Source organism: Morone saxatilis, unplaced genomic scaffold (assembly GCF_004916995.1).
Source record: "Morone saxatilis isolate NCDOM2014 unplaced genomic scaffold, NCSU_SB_2.0 Contig16, whole genome shotgun sequence".
Taxonomy (NCBI): Eukaryota; Metazoa; Chordata; class Actinopteri; family Moronidae; genus Morone; species Morone saxatilis.
The window spans coordinates 24394343-24418387 of NW_023339718.1; the positions used below are offsets into that span (position 1 = coordinate 24394343).

The window sequence follows — 24045 nt, forward strand, 5'->3', positions numbered from 1 at the left end:
CGAAAATGTGTATTCCATTCTTACTGATCCAGACAACAGTCAACATGGTTGGTCAATAGGAAGCCAGATTACAGTCAGCCAGTGGTTAATATCAGCAAAGCTGACATGGATTTGTGAGCAGACAGATATCAACCATCACTGACAGATAAACAACTGTGGGAAAAGATGCTGTACTGGATGTATTAACAGGGATGCACTGATCTGACACACTATAGCTTCTGTGGCCAAAACTGATCTTATAAAGTGGATCAGGTGTCTGCCAGATGTGACCGCTCCACGATGTCATTGTAAAATTAAAGGTGCCCTGTGGAGTTTGCTTGTAAACAAAAGCTATGTTCACATTTAGTTACGTTTAACGTTTCTTATGTTCAGTTTATTAAGCAGAATTTTTGAATATTTTAAATCCTGCATTCTTTAAATGGCTGCAAAATGTGAAGTGTACCTAATGGTAGTGCCACAAATTGTGATGTGATTGGTTTCACATGCTTGATTCCTATTTGTTTCCTGTGACAATGATTGTGTGTGTGTGCGTGAGCAAAAACAAAACAGGGACCTACTCGTACAAATAATGTTATGGTGCTACTAGTGGTCAAAAACTCCACAGGGTACCTTTAAGTATTCCCACTATATTCACTGACTGAATGCTACAGAAACCCCTGGCCTCATGTTAGCATCCCATCCCAATTCATTTCACAAAGAGAGACTTTAGAGCCTTTACAGACGGTACTCAGTATTAGAGGATAGCCTGACTTTGGATATTAGTAATGAAAGACACTGTCAGAGTGGTGTTTCCATCAGTTTTTAAACACACAGTACAATCATACTGTCTATTACAGAGGCTTCACCGGTGTGCGTTTATATTATTGGACTCACATTGAAGTCATAAATATACTGATCACATAATGGGACACCACTGCATGTCTGAAATTCAGAATTATAGTATCATTACATTATTATTAATAGTGCAAATAATAAAGATTCATCATTCCAATTTGGAATACATAATTATTGTTAATTCAATTAAATTGCTTTCTACAGTCTATTCAACCATATCACCTGACAAAATCTATATTGGAAGCACCTAAATCATCAAGTCGCAAATTTCAAATCCTACTCGCACACAGTGTCTTCATCACGTCAGCACACACGAAGCGTTGAGCGGTGCATCGGGGTGTTTGGTGAACCCGTCAGCAAAGCCCTCCCCTTCCACCAGCGTCGGCCTCTTGTTGCACATGGGGCACAGTTTGTTGCGTTCCAGCGAGGCTCTCATCCAGATGATGAGGTTCCAGCGCTGGCCGGAGGAGATGGGCAGGGCCCCGTGCATGTGCTGGCCCCGGTGGAGGAGGCCCTCGGTCACCCTGTGTTCAACCTCTGAACACTCCGTCTCACTTAAAGGCACCTGCAGGAGGCAACACATGGTTAAACATTGATATGATATCAACATCAAAGTCTTCTCACAATTCTAATTTATTTATAACATTAAGTGGTTTCTAGTTTCTAATCGGAGGCAATTACAGTATTTCTGTTTATATAGTTTATATCTGTCAGCTGGCTTTCTTATCTTAAAAATGAAGGACATTATTTGAACAACTACTATTATATATATGTAGTAACAGTAGTGATAACAGTAGCAGTAGATATTCACCTGTTTCATGTCACCAAAATAAAGGTTTCCCTCAGTGAAGTCCTTGCCCAGGGACACATTGAGGGTGACCTCTGCGTTGTCGTAGTGGTAGCTCAGGTCCAGGTCTTCATTCATGTCATATTTCACAACAAAGGCCTTGTGGCTGTCCAGACAGCGCCCCCCACAGTCCGGGTACAGCAGGGAGGTGAGCGGGTGCAGGTAGTGCTCACGGAGGGGGGTGATGAAGCCCTCGTCGAAGCCCAGCTCGTTCAGGAGGATCTGGAAGAAAATGGTGAATAAAAGGTGACGTAACACTGATGTTTATTTCCTGACCAATAGATATATAAGTCAGAGCTCCTTCGTGGCTTTTACATCTCCCTAATTTAAGGTTTCAGCTGAAGGGCTCCATCTTGGCTAACAACCATGAAGTGCAATGAATTTTTAAAGACATACAATGCATGTTGCTGTGAAATGACCCCTGGATTCTCATTAAAGTGCCTGCATGCACATGCCTGGAATACGCCTCTCATATGTCATGAGTGATGGGACTAAGGATCCAAATGTCATGGCACAATAAAGATGATTTATATATATGTATATATTAAATGCTTTCAGCCAGTAAGAGCGAATACATTACCCCATAATGGTTCATGGTGTTGGGTCTTCCTTTAGGGGCGGATGACTGCTCAAAGTGCTCCAGCTCCTCCACCAGCTCCTCACAGAAGCTCTTCTCAAACACTGGGAAGCGATACACCCTTACCGCTTCAACAGGGGGGTTGGGAGTTAATTAGAAGATGCTCCATGAAGCACTTTTACACATCAATATATTGTAAAAACGTGTGGAATGAAATCCAAGAATGGTTATCCATTACTTGTAAAACAAAAATCCAATTTGCAGCTGAGCTGTGTATTTTTTCATTATGTCAAAAAAAACAGGACGGCTGTTTATGTTCTTCTCTCTTTGTGTACAAAAGCTAATTTTCAAACACTGGAATTAAACACAGGCCCCTACTATTTTTTATTTATTGAAAGTGAAATGATGAGATTTTATTTGAACATAGAAAACCAAGCAATAAAGCTTAAAAAAAAACTTCTGGCTGTGAAGGGGAGGGGTACTCCAAGGGAGAACACAGGGCATAGAATGAATGTGTGTGTGTGTGTGTGTGTCACATGTTTGAAGAAGGGGGTAGGGCTAAGAGGTGTTATGTGTACGATTAATGACTGTGACGTGTCACAAATCTTGTACTGCATGTTTTGTGTGTGAAGGTATTAATGTTTAATGTTAGCCTGACACCGACCTAAGCTAGACTACTATCCTATATATCAAGGTATTATTACATTTGTTGGTAAGAGACTGTAAGAAAGCCTCATGGTGAAAGGGGAACCGCAAAAGCATGACATTAACTTTTATAAAAATAACTATTGTCATATCTGCTGAAACTACTTTCACTATATTCTGACAGTAGTACATGAGACAGACAATCTGTGTACAAATCAGGTTCCTCTGGCTCCTCCTAGTGCTCTTAATGGTATTTACAAGAATCCACCGCATCTGAATGCAAACAACCAATCAGAGTCGAGAAAGATAAGATACTCTTTGATTTCACCACAAACTTGGGCCACCGGTATGAAATGAAAGCACTTTCCAGCTCACCTGCCTCTTCCTGCAACAAGCCTGAGAGCCCGTCTCCACTGGCCCCCCGGCTGCGACAGTACTCAACAATCTGCTTGAACTTTGGCGCGAGGTAGGACTCCTGAGGAGAGGCGTCGTGTCTCAGCGATGTGTTATTGACACATTATTACTGACACTATCAGCAGTGGCGGACGCAGTAAATACCTGCAGGCGGTAGACGTGAGGATGGAGGGGATGGTACACGTCTTTAATAGCAGCAGCTCTCTCAGCGGACGTCACACCAAGACGCCTTCGCCTGTCCACTTCCTGTGAAATCTAAACAGAGAGGTTATACAATTACGTTAGGCTACTGCAGATGTTAAGGTGAGTTACCTCATAATCACACTCTCATAACACTCCCATATTATGAAACAAGATATTCATCATTAGGTTTCCTCTGCCATTTTGGCTCTATTCTCTACGGGGACGCCTCTTTCTCTGGAGGCCAACAGGAAGTTGTCCATGATGAAATCAACTAGACAGTAATTTTTATAAAAATTACTTTTTGTCATATTCACTAAAACGTTTGCTATATCGTGAGAGTAGTACATGAGAGATAATCTGTGAAAGAACTCAGGTTGCTCTGACTCCTAGTGCTGACCACCTGAGAATGACTCAACAATTAACTATCTTTCTTGGCTCTGATTGGTTGTTTTCATTCAGGCCCAGTGGATACTTGCAAATACCATTAGAAGCACTAGGAGGAGCCAGAGGAACTGGATTTTTTCAGATTATGTGTCTCGTGTGCTGCCATCAGGATATAGTGAAAGTTTCACCAAATTTAACTAAAAGTTTAAAAAAAAAGAAAGAAAATAAGTCACCTACTGCAGCTTTAATGGCAGACCAACCAAATGCACATATCTGGAATAGAGGTCAACTTTTATTTCTTGTTGGTTTTGTTGGTGATTAAACAAACACTCAGGCTTTCTTACCTTGTTGAGCACATCCTCAAACTGCTGCTCCGTCACACAGCCGAGCCTCCTGAGCAGCTGCGTAACGATAACGAACATACAACGAGTTTACAAAGCGGCCATGTCACTCCTAATAGTTTTTCTTTATTAAGTCTAACTCATATCTACTCACTGTCTGATAGTCCAGTCTGAACTGCTGCTCCGACACGAAGCGGACATGGAGCTTGTAGTCCTCCAGGAAAATGTTATCAGTTGTGAAACAGTCGCAGAAAAAAAAAAGAGGATTTCCGTCTTCCTCGTTTGACATTACTACTCGTTTAAAAGAAATGAGTTCAATAAAACACGCAGTGAAACGCAGTAACAGTTAATATCAGCCATTAACTGTCAATCTACACCGCTACCTCTTCGTTAGCAACAACAAACAAACATAACGCTTCCGGTTCGAAGTCTTCAAAATAAATCTCCACGAAACCTAAATTGACACCAATTTTTCAGAGAAAGTATCAACGTGGCCACAAAATCCAAATACATAATACATTTTCTAGCAGTGATTGGAAGGACAGACAGAAATGTAAAGTAAGGGGAATCTGGTCCATAGTCCTAAAAGTTATTTGCCAACCACCAATAAGAGACTGCCCTCCAGTGGCGTCAAAGTGTAACTAACTACGTGTTGTTTAATTAAATAAAAAACATTGAAAGTCTTTACCGGAAATGTTAAAATGCTGTCATGTCTGCCTCATTGACAGTATATATAGATATATATATCTATAGATTTGCCTGGACGTTGGGTGAAGTTGAAAAGTCTATAATTACTGCCTTTTATATTGTGTCATACTGTCTACTACACCTCTGTCTGTCTGTCTGTCTGTCTGTATCTGTAATAGCACAGACATTAACATAGTAGCATAGTACCATCTTAAGCATCTTAACAGTTCCTTTCCTGTGTCTCTTAATGTGTTTTTTGTAGTACTACTGTTAATTGTACTGACAAATTGGCCAATGTAGTTGCACACGGTGACCACTAGAGGCAGAAACGCATCATTATAAAGTAGCGTTGGACACTATAGTCACTGTATTCTGTCAAACTAAATGCATGTAGGTGGAAAAACATAAATGTAGTACAGCTGCTGTATTCCGTTACCAGGTAAAGTCTTGATATTTATAAAAAGTGTACAGTTGTAGTTACTCATTGTGACCACTTGAGGACTATGAACACTAAAGAGTGGAAGGAAAACCTTTATATGTTAAAAGGTATATATACTGTCAACAAGAAAAACACAGTACCATACTAAAGCTTCCGGTCGAGCCATTCAAAATAAATGTTTTAAACTAGACAAAGGACCTTTTTTCACAGCACTCATTTTGAATGAAATAATAGGGTAAACTCAGGCGTTAACAATGATACTAATTAAGGCTCTGTTCCATTTAGTGTAGCGGAACATTTCCAGTGAGCCAACATGCACAATAGCAGCACCTTTACTCTGTTTGACCTGAACGAAATGGACGATTAACTAACTTAGTATCACCTATTTACCCTACTATTTAATGTCCAAATGGCTGCTGTGAAAAGGGTCTATTGGCCTTTTATTTTTTAAAGCAGGACTGAGAGGAAGTACCGCTCGTTGTCAAGAAGGGGGCGCTAATACAAAAGAACTGGATACCAACCGCATGAAATACCAAAGTGGAAGAAGAGAAAGGAGACAAGCCCACGCTTTGTATCTTCGTCCTGTTGTGATGTTGTTGTGGATTATGTGTCTCCGTGCTAGCTGCTAGCTGCTGATATGCCGACTGAGGAGCAGCACATTAGCGTTTATTGAGCCGCTGTCCGTTGTGCTCATTCGTAAGGGGAAATGTTAAGCGTGGAGTCGCTGCAAGTGGCTGAGGAGGAGGTGGTTGAATCCAGCTCCAATAAACTCGGTGACATTTACAATTTCGTGGCTAAAGGCTGCTTTCCTCAGACGGTGAATCCTTTACGAAAGAAGAATCTCAAAAGATACGCCCAGAAGTTTATCATTGATGGTAAGGCTTTTTAAAAACGTGCATTTAAAGGGGACAACCACTCTAGCTCCAATAAACGTGTTGGCATCCGAACGTCCATTCGAAAAAAACATACAATTTAAAATGACCGAAAGTGTACATCTTGTGGGACATAACATAAGATATAATATGAATCAATAGAAGTCTGCAGAAAATTCGGCTCACTAACTGAGTGTTTAACTATAACCAGCACTGTGTTTTCAAGTGTATCTCAACTTCTGACACTGGCTTCAGGTGCTTGCTCATAAAGTTATAAAATGCCGTGTGCTTTGGATGAGTTACAGGAATAACACTCCTTTGTACTTCTTATCAAAGCTGACGTTGTCTGTAGGTGGTGTTAGGTAGATAGTGTTGGCTTAACTGAGGGGTGGACCTCAACTGCTTCCACCAGGGCCCCGTAACGTTTATGTGTTATCAACCCTTTACAGCAACAATAAATACCATTTTTATGAATGAAGTATGGTGTGCCGTTCTCTCTGTACGCCACACGTATTCAGCAACTTCTTATTCAGAATACCAAAAGTTGTGTCAAAGCATGCCCCCTTCCTCATCTATATCTTCATTTAAGAGGGCAAGCTGTACTATGTGGGACCCAAGAAGGAGGAGAAGAGGGAGGTGGTCATCGAGGCTGACAGGAAGAGGCAGATTTTTCTCGACTGCCACTTTAATGACATCGGCCATCACCTGGGCCAGAAGAAGACCGTCCAAAGGATCCAGAGCAAATACTACTGGCTGGGCATCATCAAGGACGTGGTGGATTGGGTACACGCATTTTAATGTGTGTTTTCTGTTCTCATCACTGGGACATAATGATAATACTGTCTAACCTTCATCATAACTGTTTGTTTCAGATAAAAGTGTGCGAGACCTGTCAGCTCACGGAGAGGAATAAAAACCTGGCAAGGATTGTTCGGCCTATAAAAGTGGATGCACCTTGGGATATTGTTGGGGTTGACATTATAGGTTCTTGCCTCAGTTAATGTCATCAATAATTTATTTTTCTGCTTTTTAATTTCCTTCCTCACTTTAAGAGCTGCTGTCTGTTTTTCTCTTGTGTCCTCCAGGACCTTTCCCAGAGACCCAGCAAGGCAATACCAGCGTTATAGTCCTCATTGATTACTTTAGTAAATGGCCAGAAGCTTTTCCGGTGCAGAAGACAGATGCCCTCTCTGTTGCGAGATGTATTTCCAGATGCATATACAGGTAAAAACATTTCACTAAATCTGAGTTTGAAACAAGGGGTTTATCAATATAATCTGTTGATTTGACAGATTATTTAGTGTTTTTGACTCTAAATAATTGAATTTAATTCATGCCACAATTTGCCTCCAAATGTTATTGAAAGACCACTATTGGGATGCTGGAATTTCATTCTGACCCATGTTAATACCCACAAAATGACAACATTTTAACCTGAAATTGAACTAATTCTGCTCTCTCTTTGATCAGATTTGGTGCTCCTAAAACAGTAGTGTGTACACAGAATACTGACTTCTGTGATGAGGTGAGATTTGAGTTGCAAAGTGTATTCAAATAAAGTATGAGAGATGGGATAGCACTGCTGTGGGTGAGTTTTATCAGTGCCGTACTGGTGTCTTACAGGTGACGAAGCTGCTGTGCAACAGATGGAGCATCGTGCAGAAGGTTTCTGCTCTGGGCCAACCTCAGCTCAACCCGCTCCACGACTGCACGAGTCCTTTACTGAAGGAAGCTGTGGTGCAGATGGTAACGGAGAAGCAGGCTGAATGGGACGACTTCCTGGACCCTGTGCTGTTTCTGTTCAGGACGTCCATGAGCCCTACGACCAAGTTCACCCCTTATTCCCTCATGTTCAACAGGAAAGCTAATTTACCAAATGAGGTCCGGACTCTGTCATTGTCAAGAAAATATTCTAACTGTGTAGTTTGTTTCTGCGTACTTATGTTCTTCCCTTCCCTCTAGACTACACTGAGCGTGCTGAATTATGACGACCAAGAGCAGGATATCTATTCCACAAAGGAGAAGGCCTCGACATATATGACCATAATGCAGGAGCAGCAGAACTCTGTGAAGCAGCTGGTAATTCACATTGTTTTATCTTGCACTGTCACAATGGGGGTTATTATAGGGGTACCTCTTGGAAGAAGTTTTTTTTTTTTTTTTTTTTAAGTTTATAACCTTTAAAAACTCTACTGTACATTCTCTACTGTTAAATGTAACGTTCAGTTATATGTAAAAGTCCCTCACTCAAGCTTTAAAGGCTCAAATTCATGTTGTTGTTGTTTTGTCAAATATGTTAACAAACAGTTGCCCATATACACATCAGGCAGAATTGGGGTCATATTTCTGGTCAACTGAATTTCCAATTTTCAGACCCATTTTAGCTCTGTTTTGGTCTCTGGCTCATTGGCTGGTGAATGCTACGCTATGTTCTCTGACTTACCGCTTGACTTTGTCTGTCTGTTACGTGCTGGAGAGGAGGTAAAGTTTTTTTGTCGAAACTGAAAACAGCTGATAGCTTGTGGGCCAGAAAACCACAACATCAAACTAAAAGAAGCTAAAAAACCTGTAGAACTGAGGGGGTTCTGCAGTGTTTGCTAATAATACTTTGTGGGTTCATCACTCTGAACGACACCTTTCACATTACACATAGTCATTTTATTCTTTGTCGATACAAATAAAATATTAAGTGCAGCTTTAAAAGTTTTTGTTAATTTACTGATTGACCATAGCTGACAGCGTCATTTGTGAATCAACCATAAAGGGCTATAATCGTTGAAAAGAATGAGTTAGCCTGAAATAGTATTGTCTCTGCAAAGCCTCTGAATTCTTGCTCCTGATTGGCCCAAACAGTGTCTGCCTCATGCCTGTTTCATGTTGCATTATGTATGTTTTTTATGTCCTCCAGACATAGTACATAATGTGTATCATAACCTGTCAGACATGATGTTGTCATGTTTTATGCACCATTCCCGTGAACGCATTGTGTTACATGAAACTTGATTCTTACACCACAGGTTCTTGTCACAGAAACTCTGTATTAATTATTTAAAGGCAGAGCGAGAGCAGCAGTGATTGATCGAGCTGGAAGGCGTATGAAGAGAGGCAGCGCCGTTAGCAAAAACAAAGCAGTGAATCAAAGAAATAAAACGTTATTTTCTGATTGTTTCACCGTGGTTACGTTCTAAAGCACAAACAAACACAGCCACACCTCCGCACAACCCTGTGGGAAGGAGCCACATTGCCAGATTTTGTGTGAATGCACCCGGAGCCACACAGGGCAGGGTCTCTGTTACATCCCTTCTGTTTTGTCTAAATGTGTGTGTTCCACTTCCAGGTGATAGCCAATATGAACGCAGCCTACAAACAAGAGAAGAAGAAGAACGCCAAACGGAGGTCACATAACATGCCCTCGATGACCTTCAAAAACGCAGATCCTCTGTTTGGTGAAGGAGACTCGCCCTCCCCGAAAAAACTGAAAGAGAGTTTATATTTGTCCTTTCCTGTTGAGACGGTGCTGGCCACCGAGCAGAGCAGCTCAGAGGACATAAAGACCGAGTTAGCGTTTCACTTAGCCGAGTCTGACGTCCACTGAGGAGGACCGTGTGAAAAGACTGCAGAGGAGACACATCAGTGGAGCTAAGCTAACTGAAGACTTGGACAGAAAAATAGGAAATCCAGACGTTGGTGAAAGGACCGTGATCAGCTGATGAGTTGAACGTGCTGCTAGTTGATGTCACACTTCCAAACAGCATCAAATGGCCAAAGAAATGGCAGTAAAAATCAAACCCACATGAATTGTTGAGCCTTTTCCCTACAAAAAAACATTGTTTCCCTTGAAAATGATGTTAACTTATTTGTTTTTCACTTTGTCGTACAATAGATTTTTAAGCTATAGTTTTAAATAAAGATATTGTTTCGTTTTTATATTCATTACATGATGGGAAGTGAGGTATTGCTCATGAGTATTTGTAAGTGTTATTAAGAGGAGTCTCTTTTAAAAATGGATACATACCAGTATAGACAATTGTAGTCTATATATTGCGTAGTGATTTATATTTGTGGACAAACCTTTGCACATTGTAGAAACTAAACACCAAAAGTCTGAACAAGCTAATACATTTAGAATATGCCAAGAATTTGTTAAATAAATGAGTAAGAAGCATTTGCAATAATGGAGTTTCCAAATGTTTGTTAAAATAGCTTCTTTAGTTAGATTTTAGTTGATCCATCCTCAATATAAAAATACTTGCAGCTATAAAAATACTTGCAGCTTTAAAAATTGAAAGTCTTGATATGCCCTTTAGGTCAAATAAAATACATACTGCAGATATAAATCAGAAATATCGTAAATATCACTTGTACTTTTAGACACCTTTAATAAATAAGCTGTTGTAGGAACTTAAAATATTATTTTTAGCATCCTTTAATGAAACTATCATAAGAATTATAACTTTGACTTGATAATATAACTTTTCTATTTTATTGAGGAGTCACTTTGACTAAAAGTCCTCTCATTACACTGGATCACTGGCCAATTCAACATACTTGTGTCATTTTTAACCCGCAGCTCTTGAACACTCAATAAAATACCTGGTGGGAGGAGCCACGTGACGTTCACTTCCGCAACAACTGAGGTCAGAGAGGTAGAAAAAAAAAAACAAACACGGGGGAGGTATCACTTTGGATCCTCTTCGTGCCTTTAAACAATTTCGGAGTGCGGCTCTTGAATTGTGGGAGATAATGTTTGGCAGTTTGAATGTGCCTCAGAGAGACCCGAGAGCTTGCTGACTTTAATTCACTTATCGACCAGGTACTTTAATAAGACTCATTTACACTTAGCACAAACTAACATATCAAGTAGATACATTTAAGTCCAACGAAAGATGTGGCCATATCAAATTATGATACCTGTCGCTGTTTTCTGCAAAGTCTGAAGCCTCTTTAACATAGACGATCTTCGATACCGGTGTCCACTTCAGTCAAATGCTGCTTTATTCCCTCAAACCTAACTTAACCTCAGTTTGAGACGTGGGCGAGGGTTTTTACCAAGTACCATATTTGCACTACAGTATTATTTATTATGAATGGAGTGAGACTACAGTAATTTAATGAGTGTTCCCGCGGACACCTGGCTGGATTTAATAACATGGAAGACTTTGAAACCTGACGCAACAACACAGCTCACCACCTGCTAATAGCTAACTTAGGTAGGTTAGCAATCTACAACGTAGTGGAAAGTACTTAGACTAATGTTGCAACCGGTTGCAACCGTGCTGGACAATCATACAGCTTATATGTTACTCGTTTAGTAGGACCACCTCATATTTCCCCTTGTAGCTACGAGCCGCAGAAGACAGGAAGTAACTTCCTTCAAAATAAAAGTAAGTGTAAAGAAATAACTAAAATATTTGGTGGTCATTTCTGCTAAATTCTGAGTTATCTTAATATGTATAATCTTGTATCTGAATATAATGATTTAAGTTTGACCTGGGACAGTTTAACACTGGTATTTGGAATAACTCTGTGTATCTCTCCTGATAATCAGCATGGGAACCAAAGTAGCTGTCAGCTGCACTGTGTTGTACATCCTACTGGATGTGGCTATCACCACCGTCCTATACACACATGGATCGCAGGTGAGCATATTTAAAAAGGATGCCCTCAACTTTAACATCCTCCAGTCAGCGTTGGACGTCTGGGGGACTGTCCTGCTCAGAGTCTCCCTCCTGCTGGGAGCCTCCATAGGGGTGTCGTGGAATAGAGAAGACGGCCCGCCAAGGGTCGCGAAGCTCACTACCCTCATCGTCTTCATCTGTCTGATCATCATCACCTTCACCCTGACCAAGCTGCTGATGCTGTCTGAGCTGGGGCCTTTGAGCCACCAGCCCTGGATCCTGAGCTTGATATGTTGGACTTGTGCCTCCTCTCTGGGTGTCATGCTGCTCTGGTGGCTGCTGGGGAAGGAGTCCAACTCTCCGAGCAGTCATAACACCAGCAGCAGCGGAGGTGGAAGGGGCTCTGAGGACACTGAAAAGCTGGTGGAGGCAGCTGGTGAGGAGGAGGAGGAGCAGGAGGTTGGGTGTGAGAGAAAGAAGAGGAAGGAAGAGGGAAGCCAGGAGAAGGAGACCGGCTCTGGGGCAACACTGGGGCGTCTCCTGACCTACTGCAAAAAGGATGGTGGAGTGCTGTCTGTAGCCATCCTCTTCCTCCTCATCTCTGCTGTGTGTGAGTGTCCTTGACATAGTAATAAACCAGTCTGACACTGTTTAATCCTTCCTGTTACAAAGGATTGCAACACTAATGTGAAAGGGTCTTTTTATGGCTATTGTCTTTACAGTGTGTAGGTTATGACACCAGATTTCACAACACTTTTAGCTTTGATCTCGTGAAAAGCAACTAAGTGCAACAGTGTTAGTTTCATTTTTAAGAAATACATGGGTCTTATTTTCCTTATTTTATACCATGGACACCAACAAAATAAAGAATTAGAGATAGGAGCAGAATTAGAAGGACCATATATATACAGGGTGTCTATGCTGTCTGTGTTTGCTGTAACAACTACAAAACAAAACCTACAGGAAACCAACACATATTTTCCTTCATATCCTTTGTACTTTTTTTTTACAGTTATACTTGCCAGTATAGATGTAAAATAGCTCTTAAATTGCATTCATAGTGGTCTGAAGATACCTTAAAAGTTTTAAATTTAACCAGTTGAAGCCTGCGCAATCCCTCCTATAGCACCTTGAAGATGCAGTACATTTATGTAAGTTTTTCAGGTCGTAGTAAAGACCCTCTTAACAGGGACTTTTCTGCCAATTACTTTCTCAATTAATTATTTGGTCAATAAAATATCAGAAAATGAAGAACAACGTCCATCAAAATATCCCAGAGCCTGAGGGGACCTTTCCAGAATTTTATTGTTTTCTTTGACTTACAGTCCTAAACTCAAAGGTATTTAGTTTATTGTCACAATAAACAAGACAAAGACAAGCAGCACCCTCAGAACTGAGAAGCTAGAATCAGAGAATCTTAAAATTACCAAAACAATTGATTATCAAAACAGTTGACAATTCATTTTTTATTGATCAACGAACTGATAAATTGTTTTATTATTTCAGCTCTGCTCTTCACGTAATTTTACTCCATTTCGAAAGTTATTTTGTAAACTATTTTCCACACTTTTACTAAGGATCTTAATCATTGATGACATTCATTACACATATGAAAACTTATGTTCTGCTTCGCTCTCTCTCTTTTACCCGCAGGTGAGGCCTTCATTCCTTACTACTATGGGAAAGCCATAGACAGTATTGTGGTTCACCAGAGCATGGAGTACTTTGCTAAGCCTGTGATCATGGTGTCAGCACTGGCCTTAGCCAGGTGAGTACCTCCAGGTGGTCTTCTGGTGGTGAAACCAGTGCTGAGGGTGGGTGTATGGGTTGGGCGTATAACATGAGCATTTGTTTATATGGAGTGTTGCTAACTAAGATTGTAATGTTTTGTTGTTGTTGTTGTTGTTTTATTTATTATAATGCTTGGACATATTTTCATTGTTGGACAGTACACAGAGATGGATGCAATCAGGAAAGAAAGAGTGATGCCATAATGAGATATGGCAAAGCGAGTACGTCACATGTGCAAAACCAAAAAATGCTTTAAATGCTTTACCTTTATCCCCTCACTCCTCAGCTCACTCGCGATGGGAGTACGCGGGGGAGTCTTCACCCTGACGTTTGCAAGATTAAACCTCCGGCTCAGGAACCATCTCTTCAGAACTCTGATGAGGCAGGAAATTGCCTTTTTTGATGAAAACCATACAGGTCATAGAGGAACACTGTACATCCTCCCCTCCATCTGTATTATTGATGTCTCCCCCTGTGTGTGGGTCTTCAACAGACGAGCAGTCCTGATGTTATGACATGCCTATATCACCCTGTAGGTGACATCATTTCGCGTCTGTCGGCTGACACCACCCAGGTGAGTGACCTCATCTCCCAGAATGTCAACATCTTCCTGCGGAGCACCATCAAGGGCGCCGGCTTCTTCATCTTCATGTTTGGGATGTCCTGGAAGCTCACCCTGGTGACCGTCATGGGATTCCCTTTCATCGCCCTCGTCTCTAACCTTTATGGTGAATACTACAAGGTACAATAGTTTAGTGTCTGTGCTGATCAAGAGTTCTGTATACAAGATTTAGAACGTTGATAAAGCGGCAAACAATGGTCGCATTTGTCCCCACGGATTACGTTTCTGCCAGTGGCACCCGTTGTGCCAAATATTTTCACAACTAACTGTTTCGACCAAAACATAGTTGGTTATTATTGGAAAGACTAACAGTAATGGTTTTGGTGAGTTTTACTTTGTTTCTGTCCAGTTTGAAGTGTATTTTACGACTATTTGCAAGGTGAAAATACTGGTTTTGTCAATGGAGCCTGGTTGGTTGTATCCCCCCTATTTGATTTGGTCTGAGACAGAGTTTCCACACCTCCTGAAAAACCTGGAAAAACCTGGAAATTTACAGATCTGTTTTCCAGTCATGGAAAGGCCTAGCAATGGATTAAAATGACCAAATATCGTGAAGGTAATCTATGTTGTTCTGGAAAATCGTAATTGTAATTACAGGCAGATCGCCTATGTAAACCTAGGTTTGAGGAAAACTGTAGTAAACTGTAGTCAAATACACAGCGATGGAACGCATATGTCCCATAAATGCTGACCACCTACCTGTAATGAACCTGTGTCAATTCAACAAACTAGGCCTATTGGTAAGTTTTATGACTGTTTGTGAGCAAACTCCTGGTTAAGGTCCTGGAAAATTAATTTCTTAAAAAGAGTGGGAACCCTATGAGATGCTGCTGCTCTAGTGCGACATCTAGTGGCAGTACATTTCTTAGAAAACCTTTTAATTTGCAGATAAAAATTAATTCATTTCTTTGTTTTGTATCTTTCCCCAGAAATTAACCAAAGAGGTGCAAACAACCCTTGCGGAGGCCAATAAAGTAGCAGAAGAAACCATTTCAGCCATGAGGACGGTACGGAGCTTTGCCAACGAGCACAGGGAGGCCGACTCCTACTACGGCAAGCTTTTGGTCATGTTCCAGCTCAACAAAAAACAAGCCCTGGCTTATGCTTGCTACATGTGGTCCAGTTGTGTGAGTATCAGCAGTCACCCCATCAAGGGGTATGTATGGATGTAAAGCTCTAAATCTGTAAGGGCGTGAGCATCAGTCGGGTTTGTGTGTGTTTTCAGATCTCGGAGCTCTCTTTAGAGGTTGCTATCCTCTACTATGGCGGCCACCTCGTAGTAACCAATCAGATGAGCAGTGGTGCCTTGATCTCTTTTTTCATTTACATGCTGGAATTGGGAGAGTGTCTTGAGGTACTTTATTTCATTTGTAAGTTATTTCATTGTTTGTATATGAAAACACTCATCCCCTCAGTCACGTGTGGTTTGTCTTACAGAGTATAGCATCGGTGTACACGGGCCTCATGCAGGGAGTTGGAGCTGCTGAGAAGGTTTTCGAGTACCTGGACAGGGAACCCAAACACCCTGCTGATGGTACAGAAGCTCCAGACACATGCACTGGCCTGGTTGAGTTTAAAGATATCACGTTTGCCTACCCTACACGCCCTGAGGTTGATATTCTCAAGGTTTGTTCTGAGGGATCATAAACTGTGTGCACCACTTTTTAAACACCAAAACTGATCCGTTTGGCTCCAGGTAGCAGAGTCGCGGGTCAGGCCAGGTTTTACTCACTCAGATAACATTGATTAGATTAGGTTAGACTGGTATATTGTATGTGTTTGCTAAAGAAGTCCCTTCCTGAATTGGTGTGTTTTGCAGGGAGTGTCATTTACTCTGCGGCCCGGTGAGGTGACCGCCCTCGTGGGAACTTCAGGCAGTGGAAAGAGCTCCTGTGTGAGCCTGTTGGAAAACTTCTATCTTCCTCAGCAAGGCCAAGTGCTGCTGGATGGAAAGCCAGTGCACACCTTCCAGCATGACTACCTCCACTCCAAGGTCAGTCTACAATGTCAGTGATAACAGTTCAACATTTAGAAAAGGTCAGAACATGTCCTTTAAAAGGATATGTCACTCAGTACTTTTCTTACTGAAGATGTTGATTTCTAACAATAGGTCATAAATATGTTATTTCCCTTTTTTAAAAAGGGGCTAGTTCTCTTAAAACAACTGGAAAAGTTTTTCAGCCATGGATTAATACACGTTGAGTGCTCCAATCTTCATGTTACTTGTAATGAAGGAACATGTCAGCCAGTGCCACGGTGTGGTTTTTAATAGTTTTTACAGAAGATGAAGGTATTTTGCACACTATACTTGTTACTGTGATCAGATCATTGTTGGTTAAGGTCTTTCAAACACAAAGCCATCTGTTTGTTATTTTGTTTCTGCAGGTCGCTCTGGTGGGCCAGGAGCCTGTGCTGTTTGCCCGGACGGTTGAGGAGAACATCACCTATGGCCTGACTGACACCCCAATGGAGGCCGTGACGCAGGCAGCCACCAAGGCTAATGCTCACGATTTTATCATCTCCCTCCCTAAAGGCTATGAGACGAGTAATTATGTGTTCATTTCTATGTCAGCATTGATGTATTAGTAATGAAAAAGGGAAATAAGCTGCCCAGCCAGTGATCATCATAATGGAAATAAACACTAGGAGACAATTGTCAGTATTAATGCAAGAGCAACCATGACTTAAGTCTGTTTACTGTTAGCGTTAGATTGTAATGTGTTGACCCCATACCAGCACCCAATTATCCTTGAAATTAAACATTGTTCTCATCTCTCACCTCATCTCCCTGTCGTGCCTTAGTTTGAAATATTTAGTTTATTGGTAACAGGCTCAGGATTTTGGAGTGACTGGAAGATGCAGGCTTCCCATTGTCCCCTTGTTAAAGATAAAATAGGAAATCAATATAGGACTGTCCATTAGTGAGCTTGACAGCTTTTTCACGTCACTCGTGAGGATGTTCATGATTATCCTGATACTGAAAATCCACCACAGTAAAGTTTTTTCACGCCATACTTAATAACTCCTCCTTATCTTTCCTAGGTGTTGGAGAAAAAGGCACCCAGTTGTCAGGGGGGCAGAAACAGAGGGTGGCTATTGCCAGAGCTCTTATCCGTAACCCTCGTGTCCTTATTTTGGACGAAGCCACCAGTGCCCTGGATGCAGAAAGTGAACACGTCGTAAGTGAAAAGCTACATTTACTAAAGCCAAATGAAATCTCATATACAGGAGGCGGTTATCCAATAACATAGCCCTGCGATAAATACTACATGATTGAACTTTTTACTATGACTCATCCCTCTGATAGTTTTGTTAATCTCTGCTATATCTACTGCAGGTTCAGCAGGCTCTGAACAACATTATGCAGGAGCACACGGTGTTGGTGATCGCCCATCGGCTCAGCACGGTGGAGAAGGCCAACAACATCATCGTGATCGACAGGGGCCACTTAGCCGAGCAGGGTTCTCACAGTCAGTTGATGGCCAGCGGGGGGATTTACAGTAAACTGGTGCAGAGGCAGGTCCTAGGCATCGAGACGAGGGCGGAGGTCCTCAACCCGTCCGAAAAACTCAGCTGGAAGTCTGACAGTGGAAGGCAGCGGAGACGTCCAAGCAGCAGCAGCGGTGGCAGTGACACTGAGTGCAACATGCGCTACTGAGAATGAACTGCAGTAGAAATGGGATTGGACTGCTAGATGTTTTTGTGGGTTTATGGCATTTTAGGATTTTTTGAAATTGAAACCATATGTACTGTATAAGTTATTTTGTGGAGATCACATCTTCAGTAGTATAAAGTGTAACCGTTATCATGCAAAGAGGAGACAAAATCCTCAGAATTGACCTTAGAACAAAACACTTTTATCCATTATTAAGTGAAAAAAAGAGTTGAATGTATCAAAAGACGGTCACTAGAATTATAACTTGAGGGGCCATTATGTTTACTACCAGGATTTAAGAATAGGCAGCAATATGTTGCTGTTGATGAGCTTGTTTGTTTATTCTATACCTCATCATTGCAGTCTAGACAAATAAATGACTCGGTTAATGTCTTCCTCAGGATTGGTTTGTGCTTTTATACTGATTTTACAGTAGAAGATGTGGAACTTCTTTGTGTTTCATTTCAAGGCTGTGCACATATGTTATTTGTAATTCCTCAAGTAAGCACTGCAATGACTACAAAGAAAAGAACGGAATGAACTATAGAGATCTGCTGCGGTCTGTAAAGAGGACAAACCAATGAATGACACTACAGATACATGATGTAATTGTGTAAATCACTGTAAGCAATAAACACATGCACTGAACAGTGTAACAAATATACTGCATGTTGGCCTTTATGGAAACAAACATGTTGGATTAACACCAAATGCTGCATTTAATGTCTCCTCGTAAACCCAGATTGTGAAACTGGTAGTATTTTGAAGGGTGTTTTCTCTAGCAGCATATCTTTGCCATTTGTCATTTTGTCATTGCATAATGCAGATAATGTCTACATTCTTTAAAACCAGAAGCTAGGTGTGAGGTGAGGTGAGGAGATGTTCTGGTTACTATTAGGCTAAGCATTACTTTAAAGAAAAGATGGAACACCACAAACACGGTATGCAAAATATACACGCATATGTATTTATATATTAGGGATATATATTATATTAGGTCTCCATCACTGAGGCCGATGCAGTGCACCAACGATGCCGCACATTAAAGATACATATGAAGAAACTACTAACGGCAAACGATATGATTCACCCTCAATGTGATGCTGTGTGATTCGACAAGATGTGTTTAACACAATGAGATTCAATGCAGTACAATGTGATGCATTAGTTATATTGATAAATAATAGGCATAGGGCCTCTACTAATAATTAAATAAAATAAATAATTCTGATTTTACCTATAAAATAATATATTTTATTATAATATATAGCCCTGATGTGTAGCCCAGAGTAAAACTATATATGTTATTATAATGTTAAGAATTAGCTGACAGAGTTGAATTCAGCCGGTTCAACACCTTGATTGTTGCTCACTTGACGCCCATTGTGGAGTTTACCGGTAATCGCAATATTTCCGACAGGCCGTGAAGGCAGCAGCGGGCCTGTGTCTGCTCTGACTACTTCCTGTAAGGGAAGCTCAGTCAGCTGTCACAATCTGAAAGGCGAGAAGAGGGATCACAGGCGAGGAGAGACACACAACAGGAGCTAAAATGTCTAGTTTTTCCAACAAGTTTAGCGCCTACACGATGACTCAACTCAACGAAATTCTGGAGGACGACGAAAAACTCACAAAAATGGTGCAGGAGATGGACGAGGTATGTTAAGCTATTCGCTTTTGTAGTTCAACGTTAGCCACTGACTCCTTTTTCTCGGTCACTGTCTTTTTTTCTCCTCAACCCTTTGTTGTGCTTTCCCAACATATGCTCGGTACAGTCACGGAAATGGTTGCCTCGAATCACGTTCAGGATTTGACTGTATATAAGTGCTGTCAACCGAACTTCAATGTTCCGAAACCTGAACTACACATACATATCGGTAACCTTGGGACGGAGCAGGGGCAAGCATTGTCTCAAGTTTTAACACACGAGGGTTCCCAGTTTGCGACATTGTTGCTCCAAAAAAACTGTACTTCCCCAGACAACAGAAGCTCTGTATCCAGCAATAAGTAGGAACAAGAAAACATTTTAATATCCAGTCTAATGCTGAGTCACACAGAAATGTAAGCAATGGCCTAGCTTCGACACTCTTCGGACAGGTCGACGTGCCAAACTCCACTCAAAAATGTGCCAATTTATGACTATTGGCACAGACCGACACCGAGGAAAACAGTACTTAACACTCCTTATCTAAAATATAAATTACTAACCAGCCCAGTGTACAGTCACAATTCTAACTAATACTTATAACATTATAACAACAGAGACGTTATTCGCATCAGTTTGTGTATTGTTGAATAAAGCTGTACGCTGAATTCACCAGCGTGCCTTATACATTCAGAACTGGTCCAAAACAACATGGAGCTGGTATGTGAGGCAGTTGGTGAAGTAACACCAATTGACACTTTGACAGTTGCTCTCTCCATACAGGCCAGTACCTGATGCCGGGACTCCGTGGCCTTGCTTCAGTAGCACAAGGACTCAGCAATTTCCATTGAATGTGTTCCTGTTTTGCACTCTATTAGAAGTCTACTGCTCTTGTCATGATAAGCAGCTGATAAGCCTCAATTTTTCCATACACGGAGCGATTAAAAGCCAAAGTCCCTAGAAAGGCTTTACCGCAGACCTGAAATTTGCCATATCAAGAGGGAGTGCAAACAGAAACTGACAGATTTATTTTAAATACAGGATTATGCTGCTCCCTCCAAAATAGTCCTCTCCAGTGTGGGCTTTAATCTGTCCTGCTGCTGAATCCCCACCAGATCCCTGGTGTTTTTCCCACTGTTCTGTATGGTTTTTTATTTCTTTTTTTTACTGTGAAGTGCAAACTCTTTCTTCCTCCCTTTCCGCCATACACCTAATCAGTAATTACAAACATTAAACACACATTTTCAGAACGCAGGAATTTTTCCCCGTCTGTCGTCATGGCGCTGTGGCTTTCACCCTGGCAGTCTAATTTAAGCTCGTTATTTGCGAATGAGTGCGGACTGGCCACCTAAAATGTGATGAAAGCCCCTCTTCTCAGACACGGGAAGCTTCCATATATCAGCTCAAGTGCAAAAACAAGAAGCATACCGCGCGGTATTATCAGCCATCAGGATGAACGCTGTGCTGTGAGCCAGCCTTTTGTGTTTTCAGTTCTGGTTTTGATCCACACCCTGATCATCTCCATGGCTTCGTTTTGCTTTCCCGGTAGGTTACAGAGAGGGAGGGACTTGTTTACTGCAATGACACTGCAGTTGTTGACCTAAGTTAGTCATGAGATTATGGGAGCGATGAAGAGATTATAAGCCAAGTAAAGACATGCCTGAGCTCAAGGTGGAGCTGTCTGGGAAACTACACTGGATGTGAACAAAGGCAGGGGGTGTCATAAGGCGTTGAGTGAAACCCGAGAGTGCTGAGAAGTACTGCGTGTACAGCTGTAGTATATAGACACAAACCCTTGCCTCAGATGTAGACATATGCTTAGCTGGAGGCGATTTGGTCCATCTTCTCATTTTGCAAAACACACACGGAAGGCACACATGTGGTGTCTTTTTGAATAATGCAAATTGTGCCCGTCAGGAATTTGTTTGGATTCAGTGCATCCTGCTTTTCCACAAGCTGATCTTACATGTGTCGTACCTGCTATTTGTATGTATGTGTGTGGAATGGTAGGCTCTCTGTGGCTTGTTTTTTGAGCCAAGCTCCGTCCGCAAGTACAGTTGTCCCGATACCAATACCAGCATTGGTAATTCGTCCGATACTGCCTAAATTCCAGTATCACGTATGCGTGACTGTGCACCAAGCCGATACAATGTAATTTATTAGCCTTGAAACAGGACCCTGCTACTTCCCAGTAGTGTCTCATCAGCCATTTTTCCCCCAGGATAGCAAATTCATGACCCACCCTACTCTGACTCTCACAAAGGGTTTAACCTGAGCCAGCCAACAGTAATAACAATCATACAGTCTTCTGTCTGTGTTTGTCACATTTGGTTTAACTTTACGCTAATATGTCTGTCGAATACTTTTGCGTAACGGTACTTTTTGTCATTGAGGACTCCCTTGAAAACGAGGTGGTAAGCGGTTATTCCATTAATACATGTATCATGTATCAGAACACTAATCCACCAGTGGGTTTGACAGAGCATGCTGTAGCTCATGTTCATTTGTACCCATTTATAACGGTACAGATATAACGTGTTGGTGCATATGTGCATTACTCAAACATTTACATGCTTCTCTGATGATATTAATTATATACCCCTACCGATACTGGACATTTTAAGCCGATAGGGACGACACACAGCAGAGGGCCACAGGTCGGACTCAAACCCACGGTTGCTGCAGCACGGACTCAGCCTTGGTACATGGGGCAACCAGCTCTACCAGGTGAGCTATCAGGGCTCCCCGATATAATTTAATTTAACTTCGACATAAAGACGTAACATAAGCACACCACCTTGGTACAGTGTAAAACTGTGCTGGGACAAAGCATGTAATGGTGACACGGTTTGTAAATTAAAGACCAAATCAGACTAGTTTGGTATTTCTGTACTGACATTTCTTGTTACTTATCTGCTTATGTATATCAGTATTTCTACAACAAGCAAATATCAGCTGATATGGGTCGAGCTCTAATTTTAACATTTCGACTCTTTTCTAAAAGAACTTGTGATGGTTTTGGTCGAGAGTGGGGACTCTCACTTTTCTAATTCCGAGTTCTCTAGCCCTAGTTATGTCTCTCACTCGTAAAGCGACTCTGACTTCCTGTGAGACGTCTTTAAGTGGCTGGTCTTTTTCTTTGCGAGTGGCGTATTACAGCGTCCTGTATCTAATTGCGGATTATTACACCAGCTCTCCAAAATTCAGGTTTGTAGTCCAGCCAGACAAGCTTAACCTACATTTCCTGTGATTATTTCAGCCTGTTTGGAGAGAGTGGAGAGTATTTTTCACCCAGCAAACAATTATGTGTTGGGTTTGACAGAACAAGCCTGCAGTTATGGATGCTATTTAAAGGTCCACTTCTTCAGTGGGCCGCAATAAATGAGCAAATGGGCTCCTGCTAAAGGAAGGCCGGTCACCTCAGGATATGATGGTGCAAAGTGCAGTGGTAATCGACATATTTAGCTGCTCTTCCTGCATAAAATGTTGTTTTCCCCCCATTCAGTCCAACCACCAAACAAGGCCTCAGTCACTTTTAGAAAATATTCCATAAGCACGACCTACGCCACAGTGAATTTTTAGAGTTTCTCTTACATTTCCTGGTTATATTTGCATACACAACATGTTGGCTGGATGTGTGAAAATGAGTCATTTGAGAAGGAGGAAACCTTTTTTTCAATTCAATCCTCCAATGTTCACACTGTAGCATGCTGTTCCCACCTGTCTTCATGGTGTCCGTAGATCCATAGATGTTTTCCCTCGAGTTCAGTTTACTTGTTGCAAGCAGTACTACTCAACCCTAAAAACAGTTTTATAAAGTTTCCTGTGGTTCTGGAGGGAGTTTTACGATGTTTTAAAATAAAACCCTCATGAGGTCATCAGGTTATCTCGGCTTGGGCTTAAGATTTAAGATTTTTACAGAAAGCCTGCATTACAAACTGGAGTTGTGGTCATTTAGGAGGCAGGTGAAGTCTGAAAAAAAGAAGCTATTGAGTTTGAGCAACTGTTCAATCATTTTCTCAATCAATTGATTCGTTGTTTGGTCCATAAAATGTCGAGAAATGTTTACTGTCACTGTTTACCAAAGCCCAGGGTGACTTCCTCAAATGTCTTGTTTTTCCACAACCCAGATGTATTCGGTTCACTGTCACAGAGGACTGAAGAAACCAGAAAATGTTGACATGTAAGATGGTGAAATCTTTGAACTTCTTTCGTAAGGTTTTTTAACTATTTTATAACAGTGAAACCAGATACAAATGAACTGTATATCGGAAAATCTACAGAAGAAGAATCTGCAACTATTTTTATATCAATTAATCGTCATTTTTAAGCAAGAATAGAGAGAAAGTTCTGCTGCGATGGAAGAAGGCTTTGCAGCCATTTATCAGCAGTCTGTTGACACATCTGTGGTTCTTTACTAGTGGGCCATATCATAGCTGCCAGAAATGTACATTATCTCAGTCAGACAGAATCACAACTCAAAGGCTGATGAGA

At 41.3% G+C, this 24045-nt stretch overlaps 4 protein-coding genes across 4 annotated transcripts in view; 3 read left to right on the forward strand and 1 right to left on the reverse strand.

Moving 5' to 3' along the window:
* The window catches only part of ogfod2 (2-oxoglutarate and iron-dependent oxygenase domain containing 2), a gene marked incomplete in the record, with an annotated part of 5080 nt that extends 306 nt beyond the window's left edge, over positions 1-4774 (reverse strand). Inside the window, 7 exon segments of the mRNA XM_035658710.1 lie at positions 1-1399; positions 1646-1903; positions 2262-2386; positions 3279-3378; positions 3462-3572; positions 4229-4285; positions 4380-4774. Coding sequence (XP_035514603.1) covers positions 1133-1399; positions 1646-1903; positions 2262-2386; positions 3279-3378; positions 3462-3572; positions 4229-4285; positions 4380-4514 — 1053 coding nt within the window.
* A 1107-nt stretch (positions 4775-5881) lies between these two features.
* zgc:113436 (uncharacterized protein LOC503528 homolog) lies at positions 5882-10245 on the forward strand. The gene is made up of 8 exons (XM_035658711.1): positions 5882-6226; positions 6813-7006; positions 7096-7207; positions 7309-7447; positions 7694-7748; positions 7847-8104; positions 8186-8302; positions 9561-10245. Exons 1-8 carry the CDS (start codon positions 6058-6060, stop codon positions 9816-9818), a joined length of 1302 nt encoding a protein of 433 aa, XP_035514604.1. The 5' UTR covers positions 5882-6057; the 3' UTR covers positions 9819-10245.
* A 697-nt stretch (positions 10246-10942) lies between these two features.
* Positions 10943-18301, forward strand: abcb9 (ATP-binding cassette, sub-family B (MDR/TAP), member 9). The gene is made up of 12 exons (XM_035658483.1): positions 10943-11607; positions 11772-12451; positions 13495-13609; positions 13919-14049; positions 14169-14374; positions 15184-15381; positions 15480-15608; positions 15692-15880; positions 16074-16247; positions 16640-16799; positions 17297-17433; positions 17592-18301. Exons 2-12 carry the CDS (start codon positions 11773-11775, stop codon positions 17910-17912), a joined length of 2439 nt encoding a protein of 812 aa, XP_035514376.1. The 5' UTR covers positions 10943-11607; position 11772; the 3' UTR covers positions 17913-18301.
* A 1074-nt stretch (positions 18302-19375) lies between these two features.
* vps37ba (VPS37B subunit of ESCRT-I a) overlaps positions 19376-24045 on the forward strand; it is a 14748-nt gene continuing 10078 nt past the window's right edge. Inside the window, exon 1 of the mRNA XM_035658484.1 lies at positions 19376-19563. Within this exon, the coding sequence (XP_035514377.1) occupies positions 19459-19563 (105 nt within the window). The 5' untranslated portion in view covers positions 19376-19458. The remainder of the gene's footprint in view (positions 19564-24045) is intronic.

Coding starts and splice junctions, on each gene's coding strand:
- abcb9 (XM_035658483.1), top strand. CDS start 11,773: ATGGGAACCAAAGTAGCTGTCAGCTGCACTGTGTTGTACATCCTACTG. Junction 15,609..15,691: donor AATTGGGAGAGTGTCTTGAG/GTACTTTATTTC, acceptor TTTGTCTTACAG/AGTATAGCATCGGTGTACAC. Junction 15,881..16,073: donor CTGAGGTTGATATTCTCAAG/GTTTGTTCTGAG, acceptor TGTGTTTTGCAG/GGAGTGTCATTTACTCTGCG.
- zgc:113436 (XM_035658711.1), top strand. CDS start 6,058: ATGTTAAGCGTGGAGTCGCTGCAAGTGGCTGAGGAGGAGGTGGTTGAA. Junction 7,007..7,095: donor TCAAGGACGTGGTGGATTGG/GTACACGCATTT, acceptor TGTTTGTTTCAG/ATAAAAGTGTGCGAGACCTG. Junction 7,749..7,846: donor ATACTGACTTCTGTGATGAG/GTGAGATTTGAG, acceptor GGTGTCTTACAG/GTGACGAAGCTGCTGTGCAA.